Source organism: Brachyistius frenatus, unplaced genomic scaffold (genome assembly GCF_029030835.1).
Source record: "Brachyistius frenatus isolate BFR_SWC_R1_liver_20210118 unplaced genomic scaffold, ASM2903083v1 Contig_92, whole genome shotgun sequence".
In the NCBI taxonomy this organism is placed as follows: Eukaryota; Metazoa; Chordata; class Actinopteri; family Embiotocidae; genus Brachyistius; species Brachyistius frenatus.
In genome coordinates this window covers 7,501-29,289 of record NW_027210691.1, presented here as the reverse complement: position 1 = coordinate 29,289, position 21,789 = coordinate 7,501, and the positions used below count along the sequence as shown (strand labels likewise).

The 21,789-nt window shown below is 43.9% G+C and overlaps 3 protein-coding genes across 3 annotated transcripts; 2 read left to right on the top strand and 1 right to left on the bottom strand.

Annotated features, from left to right (window-relative positions):
• Window positions 1-1,469: 1,469 nt before the first annotated feature.
• polr1g (RNA polymerase I subunit G) lies at window positions 1,470-4,112 on the bottom strand. Its single transcript, XM_069710415.1, has 3 exons — window positions 3,790-4,112; window positions 3,371-3,515; window positions 1,470-2,577 (listed from the first exon to the last, which is right to left on the bottom strand). Exons 1-3 carry the CDS (start codon window positions 3,866-3,868, stop codon window positions 1,779-1,781), a joined length of 1,023 nt encoding a protein of 340 aa, XP_069566516.1. The 5' UTR covers window positions 3,869-4,112; the 3' UTR covers window positions 1,470-1,778.
• Window positions 4,113-4,151: 39 nt separating this feature from the next.
• Window positions 4,152-8,567, top strand: LOC138627815 (interferon regulatory factor 2-binding protein 1-like). Its single transcript, XM_069710414.1, has 3 exons — window positions 4,152-5,427; window positions 5,645-5,974; window positions 6,249-8,567. The coding sequence occupies exons 1-2, from the start codon at window positions 4,421-4,423 to the stop codon at window positions 5,931-5,933; spliced, it is 1,296 nt and encodes a 431-aa protein (XP_069566515.1). The 5' UTR covers window positions 4,152-4,420; the 3' UTR covers window positions 5,934-5,974; window positions 6,249-8,567.
• A 3,357-nt stretch (window positions 8,568-11,924) lies between these two features.
• foxa3 (forkhead box A3) lies at window positions 11,925-16,597 on the top strand. The gene is made up of 2 exons (XM_069710487.1): window positions 11,925-12,351; window positions 13,659-16,597. Exons 1-2 carry the CDS (start codon window positions 12,280-12,282, stop codon window positions 14,985-14,987), a joined length of 1,401 nt encoding a protein of 466 aa, XP_069566588.1. The 5' UTR covers window positions 11,925-12,279; the 3' UTR covers window positions 14,988-16,597.
• The last annotated feature ends 5,192 nt before the right edge of the window (window positions 16,598-21,789 follow it).

Genomic DNA, 21,789 nt, shown 5'->3' with positions numbered 1-21,789 from the left:
TTCAAGCTCATGCTGCTGCACACACACAATTTCAGTTACACAGGCAAATGCACCCAGGCACTCAAGCCTGAAGACTGGCTCTGAAGCACAGAAGCTCACACACACATTCAACATACCTGTGAGGATACACAGAAATCTGGCAGTGGATGTGACCCACAGAGAACCGCTTTATCCAGCATCTAACATCTGCGGCTCTCCGCTCCGACTGCCCGCTAAAGCAAAAAAAATACATGTCCTGATTGCAAGACACGTCTAATTCAGCCAGTAGAAAGTATTTAAAAAAAAGATGTTATTGGTATTTTATGGTTTCATTTTCTATCCCCATCATAGTTTTGATCATTTCGGGTCTGACGAGCCCCTTGGAAGATGTGAATGTTCCCAGGCTGGATCAATAAGGCTTGCAGCATGTGCAGGAGGTTACTACAGATGGTGAGAGTGCGATAGCACCAGAGGTGCCTGAGCTCATTAAGAAACAGGACCATACTCCGGTGCAGAGCAGGGAGAGGAGAGCAGTGCAGGGAGGGAGGAGGGGAGGATGCAGAGCCTGAACTGGAGCCTGGAGATTTTTCACCTGAGTGTCACAGAGATCTGACGATTCGCTGCCATCGGAAAAAAAGGAACGATTATAAATCCTCTCTTTGTGCATTTGGACAGCAACAGAAGATCTGTGTTACATTAGTTCTAAGTAATGGTAGCTGTAGTTGAGAAGCTGAGGTTGTTCAGAAGCTGCAGGCTGCTGTTCCACACAGGAAAGTCTGGACTATGGCGCCATCTTCCTGTCAGAACCGCTTATTTCTCTGTTAAATCAAACCAAAAAGAACTTTGGCAGGTGGTGCAAATGAAGAGATTTATAGATTTGGAATCCACCAGTACAGGCTGTGATGCCAGTATTTTGTGCAAGTATGCAACTTTTTATTTTATTTATTTTATTAAATACAGCTCGAGAACGCCAACAGATCGTGGTCATGAAGAGTTTCTTGGACCGTTTCAGTTCTAGTCCAAAGGAAAACCATATTTTCTAGAGCTGTGTTCAGAGACAAACCTGCATTACATCAGAAGTGGATATTGAAACATAGTGATACTAAAAGGCCAATTTTGAGCCAATAAATCTCAACACTTAAATTTCACATTACTTTTTTGAGACATGCACAGGGACAGAGCCGGAGCTGCAGCCTGCTGCAAAACATACTACGGCGCCGTTCATGTGTTGAATAATTATGTATAATACTGACAAGAATCCTGAGAAAAACTCCTCAAATCATTGGAAAACTACTACTCTGTAAATTGGGCACTTCCTTGTTGCACATTTTAAAAGCCAGTGTTGAGTTACAATAAGCATTGAAGTTTCATTCCTTCTGGATGAAATCACAGCTTTGATCAGGCACGAGAGGAAAATGCTGCCGTACACTTGAAAGGGCCAAATGCAGGACAAAAAAAACACCACGTGTTTTCATTTTCTTTTCAATTCCTTTAAGAGTTTATTTATTAGCAAATAAAAAACACTTTTTCTAATACTTGACTCAGATTATTGACAAAAAACGTGATGGTAAATGTTTTATTCTGCTCCGGGTATCTGGTTTTATGAACCTGCTGCCAAACCAGCAACATCGATTGTGTAAATAAACACAGGAACACAGCGTGAGCGTAATCCTATTAAATGCACGACAACTTGACAGAAAAATGCAGAAATACGCCGTCTGTACGTAAACTCTCTCTCCCACACACGTTTATGAGGTTAAAAAATAAACAAACAAACTAAACAACAAAGTGACAATGGACTAGTCATCTTCAGTTTTGCTCTTCTTCTTCTTTTTCTTCTTCTTTCCTGAACCCTCTGCTGCATCGCCGTACAAAGTGTCTATTGGTTCGCATTTCACAGTCACCTCCTCCACCTTCACCGTCACGCTGGGCTCCAGTCCCTCCTCCACCTCCTCTCGCTCCCTGTCCTTCCTTTTCTTCTTTTTCTTCCTCTTCTCCGCCAAATGATCGCCCTGCTGGAACGGGAGCTCCATCATCTCTTCTCCCTGAACTTCAGGTTCCACCTTCACCACTTCCTCCACATCCTCCGTCTTTATCCGCTTTTCTTTCTTTTTCTTCTTCTTCTTTTTCCTCCCTCCTCCCTCCTCCTCCTCTTCCTCTTTATTCCCCGTTTCTTCAATGAATCGTTTGACTACCAGGGGGCGGAGGGTTGTAGATGAGGGTCCGAAGGCAGCTCCGTCCACCTCACTCTCTGCCACGCAGGTCAGCGTGGGGGTCTTACTGCCAAAGGGGTGGAATCGCTGCTTGAGCCCGGCGGGTATGGAGGGTGCCGGAGTCGCAGGGATGACCTGAGGGACCTGGTTGGTGCTGCTGTCTCCGTAGCTCTCGCACACATTTAGCAGGCCTGAAAAAGCGGGAGCAAAAACCATGACGTCTGACGGCTGCTTGTCGCTGGTGAGCAGGTGGAGGTCTGCGGCGCCGCGGTCGGACGCCAGGATGCTGTAGATCTGCTGGCCGGTCGCCGTCTTCGCTCCACCTTCAGCAGTAGGAACCTTCACGGTCTGGAGACCCGACAGAGGGACCTTGACGCCACTGAAACTGGACGGGCGGAGGACAGGCATCATTTGTGGCATGCTGGGAAAAGTGTGCTCAACTTTGGGAATTTACATTATTTGTATTATTGTACGAAGTAAGACACTGACTTTAGAATAAAGACACGAAACATTTCCTCATTTACAAATACGAAGTTGAACTCAACACGCCAACTGATGACGTTTATACCGTTGACTTCCTGGCTACTGTCAGCTAACGTTAGCAGACTTTAGATGGAGGACTCGTCTCTCCTTGTGCGACTATTCAATGACATTTTAGCACTTGCCATTATACTGTAATTTTAACATGTGACCACTGGTTCAGGTAAATATTCCTTAAATAATCTGTCTACTTTGCCTTGAAAACAGGTTTATCATTACAGATCATTTGGAAGCAGTTAACCATATTATTTACTGGAATAAAAACAATTATAATATTGAAAGTATTTTTGCTTGTATCTTACAATAAAAAATAGTCTGCAGCACACCGTGGTTCAATAAGTATTTGCCCCGATAGACGACAGAAAAGGTAAGTAATGGCTTTTTTTGTTTTTTTTACAGTTTACAAACTCTCATTGCAAAGAAATAAATTATTGCTGCTGCAGAAGCTGCGGTGTCATTATCTTAAAAATGTCTTCCACGGTTTGAATCGTTGCTTTGAAACAATGCATAATATAATATAAAGTGGGGCGATGTACTGTATAATATTTCACTCAGCCCATATTTGGTCTGGTTAATCCGGGGTTAAATCACCGAGATGCTCAAACCAAAACAAAGATGAAATCCCTGATTCCTCTCACCATTCAGGGTTGAAGTTCGTGGGAGTTTTAATGAGCCACAGCTCCTTGTTGCTGTTCTTCAGGCTGTCTGTCAAAGTGCTGCTGCAGGGCTCATGGCAGAAAGACGCAAAGTCAGCAGGACACTGGTACCTTGTGGTTTTGTTGTCTGCGGATCCAAACAACGTTCAGCATTTGATCAATAAAGTAAAACAAAACTGTTTTATTTTGCATTCAGCTTTCGTGTCAACTTTCAGTATCGCTGCCTGAATGCGTTTTATCCGTGAACCTCCTTTTAGTTCCAGTTATCACATGTAATACACAATGTTATATATATATATATATATATATAGAACAATATATAATCTCCTGACTGCATTTTATTTCATGAAACTGGTCTAATTTAAGGAACCAGCAGCTTCCATCACTGCGTGTGAACTCACCTGGTTGCTTTGCCGCCGACTCCGTCGCAGGCTCGTCTGCTTCATCTCCGCTTGATGAAGATGATATTTCTCTCGGCATTTTCTTCTATTTTTTATTTTATTTTTTTAGGTTTTTAAACGAACCGCAGCCGCCTGAAGTTTGAAGTTTCCTCCCTACAGACGCGTGGCTACCGGGGAGGGGGGGAAGCACATGTGTTGACACAAAAACGAACTGTGACCTTTAATTACGTCACTTCCGTGTCAGTTCCGGCTGTAGTTCCTCGACCGGGGCTCAAACAGGAAGGCCTGCGGTGTGGGAACTCCAACACCCACAATGCACCTCGCGCGGTTACGTAACGTCAGCGCGTCCGTCGGGAGAGCGGTTGACAGCGGCGGACAGTAGGCCGAAGTGGGTAAACAAATCACATATTTCAGAAAAAAGAGCTGGAAAACAAGTCGTTTGAGCGGCTTTTATCCGTTTTGAATGTGTAACGTCGTCGTGAAGCGACGCGGAGGTCGTCGAGGCGGAAGGTCGGTGTCGGACTGAGGGCGTGCACCTGTCGAAGATTAACCAGGTTAACGGAGCTAACCCGTGCTAGTGCGTTAGCCGGCCCGTCCGAGCCGCTCAGGGCAGCGCGGTGTCCGGCCGGACATGTCGTCCCCCTCCTCCTCCTCCTCCTCCTCCTCCAGGCGCCAGTGGTGCTACCTGTGCGACCTGCCGAAGATGCCGTGGACCGTGGTGTGGGACTTCAGCGAGGTGGTGTGCCGCGGCTGCGTAAACTACGAGGGAGCGAACCAGATCGAGTTCCTCATCGCCAGCGCCCGACAGCTGAAGCGAACCCACGGCGCGCAGGACGGGACCGTCCGGTCACCGGGGCCCTCGCCCAATAAACACGGCGCGTCGGCCAGAGGAGAGGCGGCGGGGGACGAAAGGAGGCCGCACGGCGACCGCTTCGACAGGGGAGGACGAGGAGAAAGCACCGGGTCAGCTGTTCGTGTGCCTCCCAACGGACTGCACCGCGACGGGCAGCCGCCTCAAGAGGTGAACCGTCAAAGCCCCGGCGGAGGCCGGAGACCCATGCTCGGTGCCGCCATCCCTCCGAGTCTCGTCACCCAAAGTATCGCGGGGATCCCCCACGGGCTTCTCACGGGCATGCCGGCGGGGATGACCGCCAGGACGGCCCCTATGAGCAGCCCGATGATCTTCCCGGCCCCGGTGCTGGCCGAGATGAACCGCAGACAACTCGGGCTCGGGATGGCGATCTCCCCTTTCATCACTCCGGAGCTGGAGCGAGAGCTCAGCGCGTCCCAGAACCAGCCCAAGGCCCAGACCCAGACCCACACGGCCGTGGCGGGCGGAGGCAAGAGCACGGGCTCCTCGTCCTTCTCCATGGCCGGAGGCGTGAGCCAGACCAGTCCCAAGCCCGCCTCGTCTCCGGCCAGGCAGCCGCGTCCCCTTACCGCCAGGTCTGGAGGCGAGCCCCTAGGGTCCAGCACCTCGGCAGAGGCGGCCACCACGGCTGCAGCGTTACCCCACAGCGGTGCCTCTGAGCTGGGATCAGCAGCTGCTGCGACTGGGAACACTCTGACCTGCACCTTGTGTCACGAGAGACTCGAGGACACGCACTTTGTTCAGTGTCCATCAGTGCCGGGGCACAGGTTTGTGTGTTTGACTTTTGTTTTGTTTTGTTTTTCCCTCCTGTTAACGTAAACTTTTAAACTAAATAGCCCGAAGCAATTTGTGGATTCATGTTTTAGTCAATAAAAATTGCTTTGTTTTTGGAGCAGTTTTATACCCCCCCCAAAAAAAGAGTAATTTCTTGAGCAAATAACTTGTGTCTTGATTGTTGTGTTTCTCGTCCTCCACCATATGTAGGTTCTGCTTCCCCTGCACCAGAGTGTACATCCAGAGTCGGCGAGGTGACGGGGAGGTGTACTGCCCCAGCGGGGAGCGCTGTCCGTTGGATACCTCTCCGAACAGTCCGCCGTGGGCCTTCATGCAGGGAGAAGTCTCCACCATCCTGGGAACCGGTGGAGCGGGAGCTGCGTCAGCTGCTGCATCCGGAGGCGGCAACGGGCCCGGAGCTGCGTCTACGTCCGGGAGCGGAGCGGGATCCGGGCCCGGAGGCGGAGACGTTACCGTCAAAAAAGAGAGAGAGACGTGATGGTGATTTTTCAGGGCAAATAGGACCCGACGCAGCAACAGGTTGGTTCACAGACATCGGTGCGACCGCAGTTTAAAATCTGGCATCGAGATCTTTTTCGAAGGAAACAGCCACATTTTAATGCGTCCTTTTATTTTAATTGAACAGCCAATACTGGTATTATTTGATCATTATTGTTGCACTGACTAATTGTTATTCAGGCTTTTCAAGATATTGAAATAACATGTAAAATGGTAGATTTGTAGCATGCAGACCAGACAGCTTTGATATGATGAAATGTTGTAATTTCATGTTTATTTGTTTGCTTTTTGTCAGCCTAGAATCATATCACATAACCAGAAAGAGAAGTCTGCACCGGACTGCTTACAGACCCAGAAGAGGAGCAAGACGGCAACCCACAGATCAGAAAACCTCCACTACACAGGTCCTAACTCCTCCTCCTCTTCCTCCTCCTCCTCTTCCTCCTCACACACCAGTTTTAATCCACATTTTCAGACCTCATTAGATATCTGACTGAAGTTGCAAAGACTTCTTTCACACGTCATCATTATTTGTTCCTTCTCTGAGCAACGGCAGCTTTGAACCTAAATCCTGTAGTTCTCATGGAACAAGAATGTGACATTAAATTTCATGAACCACATTCAAATTTCCATTTGCATCTTGTGCAATTTCAAGCTCAGCCTGAACAACTCTGGACGGCGGTCCCACGTCAAACTGTCAATCCAACAGCCAGCAGAGATCTCTTCGTCATGTGCTGCTCACATTGTGCCCATGTCAGCACTTCCGGCGAGCTCAAGCTACCGTGCCTGGAAATAGACGGGAAAACGCCACGCAAAGTTTTTAACAAAATTCTGACATCTTTCTACAAACAATTTAACATCAGAATGATTTGAAAGATTGATTTAATCACATGAAAAGCTTTCCAGAAACAATCAATACAAACAGGGACAGCAAGAGCAGTGATCTCTGCGATGTCTGTGTTGATACAGTCAGCATTGTATTAATAAAGTCAATAATTGGCGTTGGTTTTATTTGCAGAGGTGGTTGGAGTAGCTGTTAATGGGAGTTTATGAGCAGACCTGCTGGAGGATGTCTGTCCTTTAAAAAACACCTTTTCAATATCGGACAGTTGATGAACAAGCTTGAGAAGGATGAGGCGGCAGAAGGTCAAACCTCCGACTGTTTGCAGTAAAGTCCAAACTTTGTCTCCGACAAGATGCCATATTCTCTGCCAACGCTTCATCCAAAATGAAATGACACATGCAATTGACAAATATAAATATATCTTCGATTTTTAAATCCATATTTATTGTTTCATGACTGAATCCGTGACCTGTTGCACAGATTTTTTTAGATTTTTTTTTTTTTTTTTCAAAATAAATGAAGAAAGAAAAAGACAAATCATGCAAAACCGACATGAGCTGTGTACAGAAGGACATTTCTGTGCGCCTGTGTATTTGTTTTGTTTTGTTTTTCAGCTTTAAAAAAAAGAAAAAAGAAGCTGACTGACTCGGAGAAAGGAGAATGTTTGCTGTGTAGACACAATCAAGATCATTTGTCAAAGCATCAACCAGCCACAGACACTCGGTGTTTGACCCAATTTAAATGTTGCTTTCAGATGAGATCCAGCCTACGCTTTACCCCGAATGTATATTAAAAGATATCTATTGATAGGCCTGGGACTATATTTTATACTAGAATGTTATATACTGAAATAAACCATAATAGTATGTACAATCCTTAGTCACAGTATATGCAACACTTTGAAATATGTAATTAAAAAACAATTGCGTATTATTTCTTCAACCTTTTTTTTTTTAAAGTGAGAATCCACCTAAAAGCAACGACTCTGTAATATTTCTGGTCCCGTGTTGTTTCTTTATTTGCTCGACACATAAAAACAAGTGCAGGGATTTCATGTTCCTAAATTAAACAATCCAACATTATAACAGTTACGTGGGGATTCTCTCTTTACGGAAGCACAGACAAACCAAAGGTCATTTTATGCCCAAACTGATTTTTTTTCTGGATGTAAATGTATGAAAAATAAAAATAAAATCTCTATATTGCATTATTTCTTGGCCGGGTCTTAACCAGCCGGTTTCCTTATCAAGCCGTTCACAGTTTACAGGCTCGTGTGTTCTACTGTACCGATTGGACTTCTACGGTCTATTGTGTTCGGCAGTTTGTTTAAATAGAACTTCGCTATTAGAAAATATCCCACAGATCAGGTCTGTTGTAGAGAAAATGGATTTCAAGAAGTAGAATTTGAATTATAATATGCACTGATATGTCATGCAATCCCTTGTTAAGTGCCTTTCTAAAATGTTTACCGTCTGTGTGTGTGTGTGTGTGTGTGTGTGTGTGTGTGTGAGAGAGAGAGAGAACCTCAGGGGGGGGAAGCAGGAGTGCATTGGCTTCTTTGTTGTTTAGTAAAAGATTAACCTGAATCTGTTCCCCTTCGGTCGCCATCCGACAGCTTTTGTTTCATCTGAAGCTTTTGTAAAGTCGACTGACTTCCCTCACTCATGTCCAGTTTCTTTTCATTTATGGGACTTTTTTGTAGATCTGTTTGGTTTTTATTGCAGCTTCATGTACAAAACAGACACCAGGAATAAATTGGATGGAAACTTGTACTTGTTCTTTGAGTTTGACCACTAAGATTTAACAATGCAACGGTTTGTTTACGGGGAAAACGTCTAACGTGACTCATCGGGATCCTGGTGACAGAATCCAACAACATAATGATAATTATACCTATTTGTTCTCCGAATACGGTTTAATTAATCAATTCTCCAAACACTCTTGAAATCTTAATTTTCTGATCAGGTATTAATGCATCTGTCAGCATTCTTATGTTTAGTATTTCTTCAAAATTATAATTCTGACTTTTAAGACAAAACATTTTAATCATCATTTATAAGGAATCCGGTTTTATTTGACACCGTGTTCGGTTTTAATTTGGGGAATTTGTAATTATGGCATTTTCTAAAATTTTGGTCCTGCTTCTCCAGAAAATTATAATTTCACTTGTACGTAAATAATTCACACAAATGACTGAAATGTCTTTAGAGGAGATTTCAAACGCTTGCGGTATTGGTCAGATTTGGTTGTATTTATTATGTGGCTTTCTGTTTTTGCAAGCTGAGATGCTGAAAATGTGTTTTTGTAGGAGGTCAAGCTGCCAGTCTTAGTCACGATACAGCTCACTGCATTTTTATTTGTTTAATTCATTTTTTTTAATCCATGTCTGCTGCTGCAACAGTAGTCAGGGTGACAACTTTAGTCATATGAACAAGGAAATGTCCAAACTTCGGGGAACCAAATAAATGCAGGCGGTGCAGGTTGAACTATTCTGTACTTCATAGGGGCCAGAAGATGGCGCTCTTTACCTCAGAGTAACTCAAGAGTTTAACTTTATGGTTTTATTGGAGAACTGACGCTCTTAAACACAGAAATTCAGATTCCTCAAAGAAATCACTTCGGCTTTCTGCAGTTGATCTGAGGCTGGTTTGGGACATTTTGGGACAAACGATAAACTCTCCACGATGAAGCATTATTTTATTGTGAAGAAGAGGAGGACGGGAGGGGGCGTTTGATTATTCCTCCCCACCATCCGGCGGTCGCGCTCCTGGTAGGGCCGATGTGTCGCTTCCTCCATTAGTGTCAGCTCATTACAGCTATTGTCAAACCAATTATAGAGGTGTTAATGGACGATGAAAGGTCTATTGGCCCGAAAAACAGCCCGCAGCGCGAGAGAGGAGAAAAAAAGAGGATCTGAAAGTGAGTGTTTATTAATAGACGGAAATGATGCTTGACGCATTCTTGACCTGCAAGTGGGTGGAGGCAGCAAATCAGATCAATAAAACGGTGTGTTGGACCTCTCGGGACACTTTTGTCCTCGGTACAGAGGTTCTGGAAGACACCAGGGCAAAGCAGTTGGCTTTTGTTCTTCTTGGGTTTTGTTTTTTCCCCTCCAGAGCAACATCACTGTGATGCAGCCTACAGTGGAACCTTCTAATTTACCATCTCAAATTTCCCGCCGGCACTGGAAGGCATTATGTCTAATAATAATAATAATAATAATAATAATAATAATAAAAGGACCGTTTATTGGTTTGCAATGTTGCAGATTTGCAGGCTGTCAGTCCGGAAAAAGAGGTTCATATAGAAACCAGAATAAAATGTATTGGATGCCTTCAAAGGAGTCTTTGCCTTCACTGTCATGTTCATAGAAGAAGGGTCCCTCCACATTTATTGTGTCCAAATCATCGTATATTCTCAGTCAGGATGAGAGGAGTTAACTAACCTTTTAATCTCCATCTACCACCACGCAGATGAAAAAAACTCACTTCTTCCAGGCCTTAATTACACCATTACAGACACGGAGGTGTGAGCTCATTCCACGTGGTAATCGACTTCACGGCGTTTTGCAAACAGGTGATAAATGCTGAGTAAAGACTCCGCACCATCACCTGGTGCGCAGAAGGGCTCAAATAAAATCCTCTGGTGAAAACGCATCTATCGCAGGTACCACCGGCCTTCCGCAGATCTGTCACGCGATCGTTATTGTTTCCTAGGAAACTTTCCCACATTCAATCAGGTCTCATACTTAAACCTTGCTGCATATGTTTGGTGCATGTGCGCGCTCATATTCCTTCCTGTTATTTCCTCGGGATCTTTTCTCAAAGTCTAATCCCGTCGACCTCCCGCCTGCGCATCAATTACATCTCCATTGGCAGGCCATTAGGCAGAAGCATTGACATTCATAGGCCTCCGTCTGCACCGAGGCCTGATGTGTATTCCGCAACACAGGAGTTCGACCCTATGCATTACGCCAGGATTACATTATTTATTGTAGCTTAGTTTCTCTGGCGCAGCGCCACGAATGCTCCTCAGGAGAAAAAAACAAGTTCTGTTGTAAAGTTCTCGGGAAGAGGAGAGGAGGTCTCTCACTCAGTCGACCCCATCACCCACAGACTGCACACACGAGGATCCAAACGTTTTAATACCAGTACACGTCAGTCAAAGAACTGTTATTACGCACAGTTTACGCACGGAAAAAAAAAACCTCAATGAAGTACCTTTAGGTTTTGAGTGGTCTTATTTTACCTTCTGTTTTAGAGTTGTTGTTCAGGGCAAACGGTGCGTTTTTAATGATGGAAGGTTTACGCTGAAGAGTTTGTTGAACTGTTGTGTTTCTGATTAGGATCGCTGATGTTGTATTATCTCGTTTGATAGTCAAATTTAGTCGTGATTTTCTTTGTGTCAAGAAAATATTTGACTATCAAGACTTTGGATCTGAGGTCACTATCAAATGCTCAGGGAATGTGTTAAAAGCCTCGAGCCCCAGGGAAGTGATAGATAAGGGATTTCATGACTCATTCCCCAGGAAAAAAACCTGCCTCCCTACATCATCCCAATCAAAAGTTTTGTTGTTCAAGTTTAAAACTTTTTTTTTTTTTTTTTTTTACACGTTTTTAAAGTTGTGTTGCCAGAAACTGTAGAAAGGAAAATATAACGTCACTGAAAATAAGTGAACTTGATCACGTGGTTTTGCTCTGAGAGGAAGAACATTGTTTTGTTTTTCTTTCTTCATCCTTTTCTTTAAAAAATGTTTTTATTATTTTTCATTAGAACAAACCGTTTATAGCTGAAGATTAGAAACCTGTTGGATAATTAACTCTTCGTCATAACCAGCACATCACCCATCCAAACTTCAGTAAGCACGCGACTATATCTAAGACCTAAAAAAATTCAATAAAAACAAAAGCATTCAGCTTTGTTACGGAAAGACACTTGCTTGTCGACCAGGTGGCCCCGGTGCAGCCGCCAATATACAGCACGCCAGGGGGCCACATCGGCCTTTCTGCGGTTCCCTTCCTGGATCCTAAAACTGTATTCAAATGTCTTCACGGGGCGGTACCGGCCAGCACCTTATAAGAGGAGGACGTCCAAGTTTCTCTCCTGTATTTGCGCGCTGCACTCAGTCAAACACGCTGCGTCCCGAGGGCCCCTGTGGACAGAAAAAACGGGCCACAAGAAAGTCAACTTCTCCTGAGCCATAACAAGATTGAAGCTACTAAACAATGGATGGCTGACAAATAATAAATATTGGCTTAACCATTTCCAGGAGCAGAGCGACACGTAACGTTTTGATTATTTTTACGCATTTGTTGTCTCAAAATCTTCGTCTTTTTTGGCAAAAAGGAGACAACTTTCTGGTTGGATTTCCCCCCGAAAACGGCCTACTTTACGGAGGATTTTACATTTATTTTCGATATTGAAAAAGACCAAAAATCCGAACGTAGATAAATCCTTCTCCTCCAAAGACTTTGTGTTGGGGATGTTGAGCTCTGTGAAGATGGAAGCCCATGATTTACCAGAATGGAATACTTTCTACAGTGAAGCCAGCGAGGTAAAACCGCGTTCACACAAAACAATAACAACTCAATTTAACGATAATTAAATTCAATCGTGTTCATTTCTTGGTTTTGTAAATAGTGGTGAACTCTCCGTGTTTATCTTGGAAGCAATTAAGAGCAGAAGATGACGTGCAAAAAAATTATAGAATATTATTATTATTATTGACAGCTGGATTTTACACACTAAACTTAAAACTCCAATGTGGAAATATTATAGAATTAAAACAACGAAGTGTAACAGAGTAACATTTTGTACTAAGACGCGCTTTAACTTTATAAAAGTGAAAAATCCCCCAAAAGTGCAAGTTTAACAATGATTTTATTCTAACGTGAGGATCTGAGTAATTATATTGTACAGATGTTTTCCACGAACAAGAAAAAATAGCAACGGTTAGGCCGATCACAATCAAATCAATTTTACATGTATAATTTATTTCCAAAATGTGGCCTCATAATTTTAATCATAAAGATCCTTGTCTCCGGCATTCCATGATTTTTCCAAAAGAAATTTGCTCATCAATGGGCCTCCTTCCTCTGCGTCCCTGCAGCTGCTCAACTACTGCGACAATTCAGGTGTAAATGAAACGAGACTTTTAATTCAATTAGCGCTAATTCCATCAACAGCTTCTGTTCTCACCTCAGTTCGACCTGACGAAATCACCAAGGAGAAAGAGTCTGATAATATTTAACCAACAATCAGTAAGCGGTCTGAGATGCCTTTTGCCCGCCGCAGATTTATAGTTTTCCCGTATTTTAAATACTAAATACTTTTAGGTTTCATGAAAAGTTAATTTGGGCAATTTAACAAAGTATTATTAATCTTTGTTAAACACATAAATATATATATAAAAAATAATAATAAATGAAATAAGAGCATCCCTCCACTCTATATTAAATAGGCCTACAGACCAACTTGTTTTTCCGTGGCAGCGGTGGAGGAGGCCGTCTGAACCGAGAGGCACCATGACGCGCTTTTTACGCATTTTCAGGTTAACATTGCTGTGTGAAATCCATGTCCTCTCCCGGCACACTGAGAGCTTCTTTGTGCATTGATAAGGAGCCACTTTTTAAATGGAGAGTCGAGCCGCTTTCTTTTCACAGTTCACAGATGCACTAGAAGTTTAAAAATAAATCAAATCATTACAACAGAAGTGTTCATGTCATTTGCTTCGGAAAAGTTTAGAACTTCAGGTCCAAATTAGTTGATTGAACTATTTATATTGGTCTAAACGTGAACTGATGTTTCCTCTGTGTTTCCTTACGACTAACCAAATGTTGTCGTCTTCCCCCTGAACTTCAGATGTATTCGTCTGCCAGCACCATGAACTCTGGTCTGGGTGCCATGGGCTCCATGGGCACCATCAATAGCTACATCAACCTGAACCCGGCCACGGCTTCGCCTGCAGGTATGAACATGGCGTATCCCAGCTCCAGCCTCAGCAATTCCCCACTGGCCTCAATGGGCTCCGGGGCCGGCCACATGTCCCTCTCTCCGGTGACCTCTTCCCTCGGCTCAGGCTCTCTAGGCCAGCTGGGTCCCGGTGGTCCAGGCTCCCTGGGCTCTTTGTCCCACTACCAGAATATGGGCCAGTCCGTGAGCCAGCTCGGGTACCCCTCTCCTGCGACCCTGAGCCGAGCAGGGCCCAAGGAGATTCCCCCTAAGCCCTACCGACGCTCCCTGACCCACGCCAAGCCACCGTACTCCTACATCTCTCTCATCACCATGGCGATCCAGCAGAGCGGCAGCAAGATGCTCACCCTGAACGAGATCTACCAGTGGATCATGGACCTGTTCCCCTACTACCGTGAGAACCAGCAGCGCTGGCAGAACTCTATCCGCCATTCACTCTCCTTCAATGACTGCTTTGTGAAGGTGGCTCGCTCTCCAGACAAGCCGGGCAAAGGCTCTTACTGGACGCTGCACCCGCAGTCAGGCAACATGTTTGAGAACGGCTGCTACCTGAGGCGCCAGAAACGCTTCAAGATCGAGGACAAGACAGCAAAAAAAGGAGGCAAGAGCCAGGAGGTGGGCTCAGGAAAAGGAGGCCACAGTGTGGATCATCTGGTGGAGGATCGCAGCCCTACAGGTGGCTCAGAGGGAGCTGACTCCGCCCACTCAGACAACTCCCACCCGGGCTCCTCAGATGACCAGCCTCATCCTCGAAACACCCTGGTTCCATTGGACTGCCCGGCGCTGTCCTCCTCACACCTCCACAGCCCACCTGTCTCTCTGCCCCCCTCCTCCTCCACCTCCTCAATGCCTCCATCCTCCTTGTCCCTCTCTGGCACCTCCTCCTCTCAACCGCTCCTCCACTCCCAGTCTTTAGCTGGTAGCTCCCACCTCCTACCCAGTGCCATGCATCAGCACATCGACCTGCAGAGCGATGCCCTGAAGTCCCTGGACCCCCACTACAACTTCAACCACCCCTTCTCCATCACCAACCTCATGTCCAACGAGCAGAAGATGGACCTCAAGTCCTACCAGGACCAGGTGATGGCCTACAACAGTTACACTGGCAACTCTCCTGTGGGAGCCAAGCAGATCTACGACAGCGCGGGGCCGGCCACAATGGACTCAGGCGCTTATTACCAAACTCTGTACAGCCGCTCAGTGCTCAACGCCTCCTAATATGGACACTCGGTGCCCCCTCCCGCACCCCCTCCACACACACACACACACACACACACACACACACACACACACACACACACACACACACCTGTCTGTGCAGAGGCGAGCCAAGATGGAGACTTCTGTTTCTCTCTGCCGTTCCTAAAATGGACACCCTAGCTCTAGTTATCTTCCTCTTTCTTTCTATCTGCCTCTCTGGCTCACGTCCAGTGGCCTTCAAAGAGACTCGCATCTAAAATGGCTGCCGAGTTGAGGGACCAAAGAACATTTTCTGTTCCATTACCAACTCGGACAGAACAAGGAGACCGGTTGGTTACATGGAGGACAGAAAAACTGGATAAGTCTTTAACTGATGATGACGACGTTTGACTCGTCCGTGTACACGTCAAAGTCCGATCCTATCTTCGCCCAATCGCAGGCGCATCATGTGTGTGTGGCAAAAAAAAAATTAGCTTTGTATAAAATATGTAAATAGAGGTAATGTCAGGGGGGAAAGGATATTTGCATTTATTTATGAAGGGAATAAATTTTAATATATCTTGTATAGCGCTCTGTCAACCAGTTACAACCCAAATGTGTATGTTCATCCAGAGACGGAGTGAAGAAGACGAGTTTCAGGTTTCTGCTTCAGGCAGGTGTTACTGCAACGGGAGACAGTTTCAAGCTCATTTTGTTTGTTACAGCTTTGTTTGTTTTTCACACTATGTTCTGTCATTTCTGTCAGATCAGGCATCCGTCAATGTAAAGTCTGTACTTTGAAAAAAAAAACACAAAAAAAACATGAATTGTTGTTTTGGTTGATATGAAGAAAAACATTTTTGTCCTTGCAGGAGCGTAGAGGAAACACAAGTGAAAAGCATCTGTAGCCAGAAGACAAAAGGCAAAGCAACTGTGGTAAAACAACTTAAAAAAAAAAAAAAAGAAGAAGAAGAAGAAAGTTATGATGTCTTTCTGTTGCTCATGGCTCAAAACAATTTCCTGTTTTTATTACGAATATATAAGCATCAAAAGCATCATAAGTTGTATAACAGCTCGCTGGGGAGGTGCACGGAGAGGTTAAGTCAGTTACTAAAACAGTGGAAGAGAGGAGAGATGCACTATGGGGGGAATTTACATACAGTACTTTGCACTATGGAGCTCCCACTGGCCAGGTGGGCTGATAGTGAGTGTTTGTGTGTGTGTGTTACAACAATACTTAAGATTGCCCTCCTAACACCGTCAATACATCGGCTCAATGGGGCTCAGTGTAACAATGTCGAAGGGTGTCCACTGACCCTCGACGTCCAAAACAGGTCCATTTCTTCAAACGACTGCTGATCTGGTAGGAGATCAGCGCGTCGACAATCTTTTGAAGGATTATTCTGACAAACAGCGGAGGACGCAGAAGTTTCAGGTCACGTGATGTCCTCTGTGGAGCATGTTTTAGTTTCAGAGAGAAATGTCTTTTATTTAAGCTATGTTGCTTTCCAAACCTTGAAAGTGTGCTGATATAATATATATATATATATTTTTGTTGTTGTTGTTGTTGTTGTTGTTTCTGTTGGTTTCAATGTGATTCAAATGATTCATGTTTCATTTTTCTTATTAAAAAGGCACAAAATGTGGGGAGAAAATGTGCATTTGTTTTGCTTCGTTGCGTCGACGAACTGCCGAATCAAACACTGAAAGTTTGTTTCCCAGAACTTTGACAGAAATTTCACGCAATCTTAAAAAGATCTCTCAAATAAAACACAGTAAAACTTGCTTATGGCTTCCAGGTTTATCTAAATCAAAGTGATGCCATCCGACTTCTATCATAAATCTCAATGAATGCAAAGGATATATTTTGCTCCAAACTATTTTTGCACAAACATTTCTTCTAGTCAGCCAATGCAACAAATAGCATCTTTAAAAAAAAAAAAAATGTTATTGGTAGCGCCTCTCCGTCTCGTCCCGGTCAATCAATCACTGTCTTTTTGTTTTTCACCTGGCTGGCGGGGCGGTGCTGCAGGAATAGCAGCGTCTTGTTGAAACAGCCTCTGACCAAATGACTCTGGTGTGTGACATGTAGGACTGGTAGACTAAACACGACTGGATCACACTGAGAGCCTCAAAGCGGACCTCTGCACAGCCCGTCGGCCTGGGCGGCATCGCACACGCAGAGCGAGACCCGGACCACTCCAAGAACCGCTGACCTGCCTCTGACCCGGCACTACACAAACCATCAGCGGGTCCACAAAACAGCAACGGGGAGAAAGTAGCAGCGGAGACATTTGGCTCTTTTTATCTTTACGGTGTAACAACACCTCCTGAAACACCAGCGTATAGTATCGAGAGGATTAAGGAGGAGAATTGATAGAAACATTGAAAAGTTATGACTTTAAAGAGTCGAGAAAAATACATGCTGTGCGGTTCTCATACGCTAAAGGGTCGTCCTCTGTCCACCTGCAGGAACATAAAAAGTTAATTTATTGATCTTGGTTCCTGTAGCTGTCCTTCCCAGGAATCCCTCCCCCCCCTGTCAGCAGGCCTCCTCCCGGCCTGTCTGCTCGGCTGTTTGTAAGGCCGCATAATGTTCCCTGTTGTTCATGCATTTTTCTGATAACCCTCTTTATGATGCAAAATCAATATGGGCCTCTGGAGAAGCATAACACACACACACACACACACACACACACACACACACACACACACACACACACACACACACACACACACACACACACACACACACACACACACACACACACACACACACACACACACACACACACACACACACACACACACACACACACACACACACACACACACACACACACCTTAAAGAAATGGTAATTAGTCTGGAGTCTGAGTGTGAAATAAGGCAGTTCGTCACCTTGCCTACACAATAGTCCCCGCAGCAGTTGGCTTGATAAGATAGGCAAGCACCCGCCTGATATGGTCTGCAGAGGCACACACACACACACACACACACACACACACACACACACACACACACACACACACACACACACACACACACACACACACACACACACACACACACACACACACACACACACACACACACACACACACACACAGGTATGATATGACTAACCTGGCAGACTAAAATGTCCCTCTGATAGTGTTCACATTCAGTCGAGGAAAGCAGCTCCGAGTCTATCCAGGGATAACAAACTGTGGCATGAAGGTTTTTGAAGGAGCAACAATGCTGCAGTTAGAGTGAAACAATTTCAGCCACAAAGGGAAGAAATATTTGATGTGACCGTTTCCATTTGTAGCCTCTCGCCTGTAATCTGTAACCCTCGGCTGACCCAGTTTCCAAACGTGAGACTCTTAGAAAATAGATACCGGCTGCTGATAACAGTCAGGATGTCACAATAAAATAATCTGCTCTCACAAATGACCCTCACCGCCCCGGCTAAAGATATGATTTTGCTTAAAGTTTCTGGGATTAGCTGCTTTTCCACATGTTTCTGTGATGGAATCATTTGAATTTACCTAAATGTTAAGAATGATGTCATCTGAGATTTAGTAGTTTTATCTTTTATCTTTGGTGCAGAATACAGACGGGTTTTTGGTTCTGCTTTTTCACTTTAGCATCTTTACTGAACGAACTTAGTCTAAGTAAACTAAATACAGTACTGTTTAAAGAAACTAATTAAATAATTCTGCTTGAGGCACAAGAGTATAATTTGGAATTGATCATTTATAATTATACATAATTTTATGTGCATTAAATATGAACGTCATTTTTTTCCTCCTGACTTTTAGTCATTTTAGCCTAAAACTTTTGAGGCCGAGCACGAATCTGTACATTGGTGGTTCTTCCAGACAGAAAGATACAAACATAGTTTGAAGTAAAAGAAACACAGTTTTGCTGGGAAGTCTTCGTAGACGTAAGATCTCATCATCAACTGCATCACTTTACGTGTGTCTGCATGTTCGTAGCTGGTCTTAAAAGTCAGAAAGAACGTTTTTAAAGTGTCAACTAGGCCTGCAGATCTGTGTGACAGCGACGCTGTTGTCATTTCCGACATTATGAATATTTGTCTCCGGAGGTGCAACAGTCTAAGTTCTCCCTGTTGAACCATTGATGACAGCCGCCCTCAGGCTCCTCTGCTGGGGACAGAAAACCCGGGATGCAGCCTGCCAGCGTGAACACCTGCACAAAGAGCTTCTGTGCTGAAGCTCAGTAATTCTGCACAGACGGAAAGAAAGAGAAAGAAAGACAGACAGAGAAACAGAAGACAGACAGACAGACAGAAGACAGACAGACAGAGAAACAGAAAGAAAGAAAGAAAGAAAGAAAGAAAGAAAGAAAGAAAGAAAGAAAGAAAGAAAGAAAGAAAGAAAGAAAGAAAGAAAGAAAGAAAGAAAGAAAGAAAGAAAGAAAGAAAGAAAGAAAGAAAGAAAGAAAGAAAGAAAGAAAGAAAGAAAGAGTGGTGTTGTTTTAAAGATGTGCAATGCAAATGAGGCAGTGCATCCTGGATCCTGTTAGGGGGATGTACTGTTTACACTTGTTATTGCCTGAGGAGAGGGAGGGAATGAAGAGAGAGAGAGAGAGAGAGGGAGGAAGACAGCGCTCGCAGTTCAGCCCTCCAGCTCTACTCTCCCTTTTTTGAACAATAAATTTGCTCGATAACAGATGGACAGACAGATAGGTAGTCAGTCAGTCAGTCAGTCAGTCAGTCAGTCAGTCAGAGTCATCTGGTATCGATCTGTACAAAATCGAAACAACTTATTCATAGTGACACAATGGATATTTTTAACATCACACTAATAAGTATAATAATAATGATGAAATATTTGCTGAGCACCCGTGATAAGAGTGATTTCCCTTAAAGGGTCTTAAAATGTAATCATAAAAACCTTTTGCTTTTAAAGTGACATAAGGACATAAATTATATAAAATGATGTATATTTGATTTTTAACAGTGAAGTGATGCATTGCAGTATGATGCTGTCAACAACAGTCAGTGTGGAGGCAGACGGAGCTAATAAACAAAGCTCAGAGACGGTCGGGTGGATGAAAGCTGTAAAGAGGCCGTCAGGACAGATATCGAGACTGATAAAGCTGCTCGTAAAGATGAAGATGAAGAGGAGATAGTTCATAAGACAGTTGGAAAGAGTTGATCCCGATCTAAACTAAGACAAATAAAAATCATACGTATTCTTCCACATTGGAATGAAAGAAAAATGTAGGTGTTGATATGAACACTGAGGATTTAACCAGCTAGTTTTAAAGTTGACCGATAGAAAATTAACAGTGTGAACAAAACTTTTTTTCAAATTCCTGCGTCTCAGAGTTGAGGGTTTGCTGCTTTCTCATCTTTTAGGATTGTAAATGTAATATTTTAGGTTCTGGACTGTCGGTCAAGACAAAAGAAAACGTGAAGTCGTCAGAAAGATTTGTTTCCTTATCCGTCTGTAGAATAAAAAAATAAAAAATGTATCATTAATAAAATAAATTGTGACTTAACAATTTGACAATTAGGATTAAATTACTTGATAGATTTAAAGCAAAATGGTTAAGTGATATTGTGCTAAAATCAAAACTCAATCAAGCATAATTTTGGCTGCGAACATGATGTTAAGACAAATATATCAAGACATTAAAGATCTTAAACATCAGGATGGTTTATTTGTTTAAATTCTGTGAATTTTTTGTAGTTCTTCTCTCTATGGTTTTTCTTATTAAAGGTGTCCTGTAAGCCTATTCGGGCCGGGCATATCATACATGCATGAACACAATAATGAGTCAATCAATGTACCCTTAAACATGACTTCATTAATCATAGCGATGGATGCGGCCCAACAATTTAATTATAATGACATAAAATACTCGAAAAAACCCACTATTAATATACTTTTGTTAAAGTGATAGAAAAAAAAATCTAATGTAAAATACAGAAACTGAATGAGTGGCAGTCTGACACATAAACTGGAAGGTTGGAGAGACTGGCAGCTGAACGGGCAAAAATAAAGTCAGATGGACAGTGTGTCATACAGATAAACAGACAGACTGACAGGCAGAAAGACAGACAGACAGACAGACAGACAGGCAGGCAGATAGACAGACAGACAGACAGACAGACAGACAGGCAGACAGACAGACAGGCAGGCAGGCAGGCAGACAGGCAGACAGACAGACAGACAGAGTGCCACTGACCAGCAGAGGCACAGATAAGCGGTTGGACTTTGCTCTGTCAGCCGTGGGTGTTGCAAAGAAGCTCGAGATAAACTGATGGCCTGAGAGGCTAACGTGTGTGTGTGTGTGTGTGTGTGTGTGTGTGTGTGTGTGTGTGTGTGTGTGTGTGTGTGTGTGTGTGTGTGTGTGTGTGTGTGTGTGTGTGTGTGTGTGTGTGTGTGTGTGTGTGTGTGTGTGTGTGTGTGTGTATAGGAGGGGGTGAACGGGACACTATTGATCAAAATAGGACCAGTGACTCAGGGACGCAGAAAGATGACAGCAGGCGGCCTCTCTGCTGTTGAGCAAAGCAGCAGCAGCAGAGTAAAGGTCAGAGGAGCAGGTTTGTAAACTGGTTGTTGGTTCTACGCCTGAGTCACCGGTGCCCTGGTGCAAGAGTGGATGAAAGTGGGTGAACTGCTCTGTTGTTAAATGTGTGTTAAAAGGACAGTGATGGCCAGTTTGCTAAATTCTTGATATATTTTCTTTTAATAATTTCTGTTGTTTCTTCTTTCTGTTATAATTATTATTATTATTTTTTTTAATCATTTCTGTGATTTTATTTGGAGTTTTTCTGGTAACTGTTGGCGCTGACCCGGTTTCCCCGAGAGAGATCTAATCTTAATG

Excerpts from the sequence above, each read along its gene's own strand:
- polr1g (XM_069710415.1), bottom strand. The coding sequence starts at position 3,868 with ATGCCGAGAGAAATATCATCTTCATCAAGCGGAGATGAAGCAGACGAG. Across the intron at positions 3,516-3,789 it reads GTCGGCGGCAAAGCAACCAG|ACAACAAAACCACAAGGTAC; the intron begins GTGAGTTCACAC and ends TTGGATCCGCAG. Across the intron at positions 2,578-3,370 it reads ACGAACTTCAACCCTGAATG|TTTCAGTGGCGTCAAGGTCC; the intron begins GTGAGAGGAATC and ends CCGCCCGTCCAG.
- LOC138627815 (XM_069710414.1), top strand. The coding sequence starts at position 4,421 with ATGTCGTCCCCCTCCTCCTCCTCCTCCTCCTCCTCCAGGCGCCAGTGG. Across the intron at positions 5,428-5,644 it reads CCATCAGTGCCGGGGCACAG|GTTCTGCTTCCCCTGCACCA; the intron begins GTTTGTGTGTTT and ends CACCATATGTAG.
- foxa3 (XM_069710487.1), top strand. The coding sequence starts at position 12,280 with ATGTTGAGCTCTGTGAAGATGGAAGCCCATGATTTACCAGAATGGAAT. Across the intron at positions 12,352-13,658 it reads TCTACAGTGAAGCCAGCGAG|ATGTATTCGTCTGCCAGCAC; the intron begins GTAAAACCGCGT and ends CCTGAACTTCAG.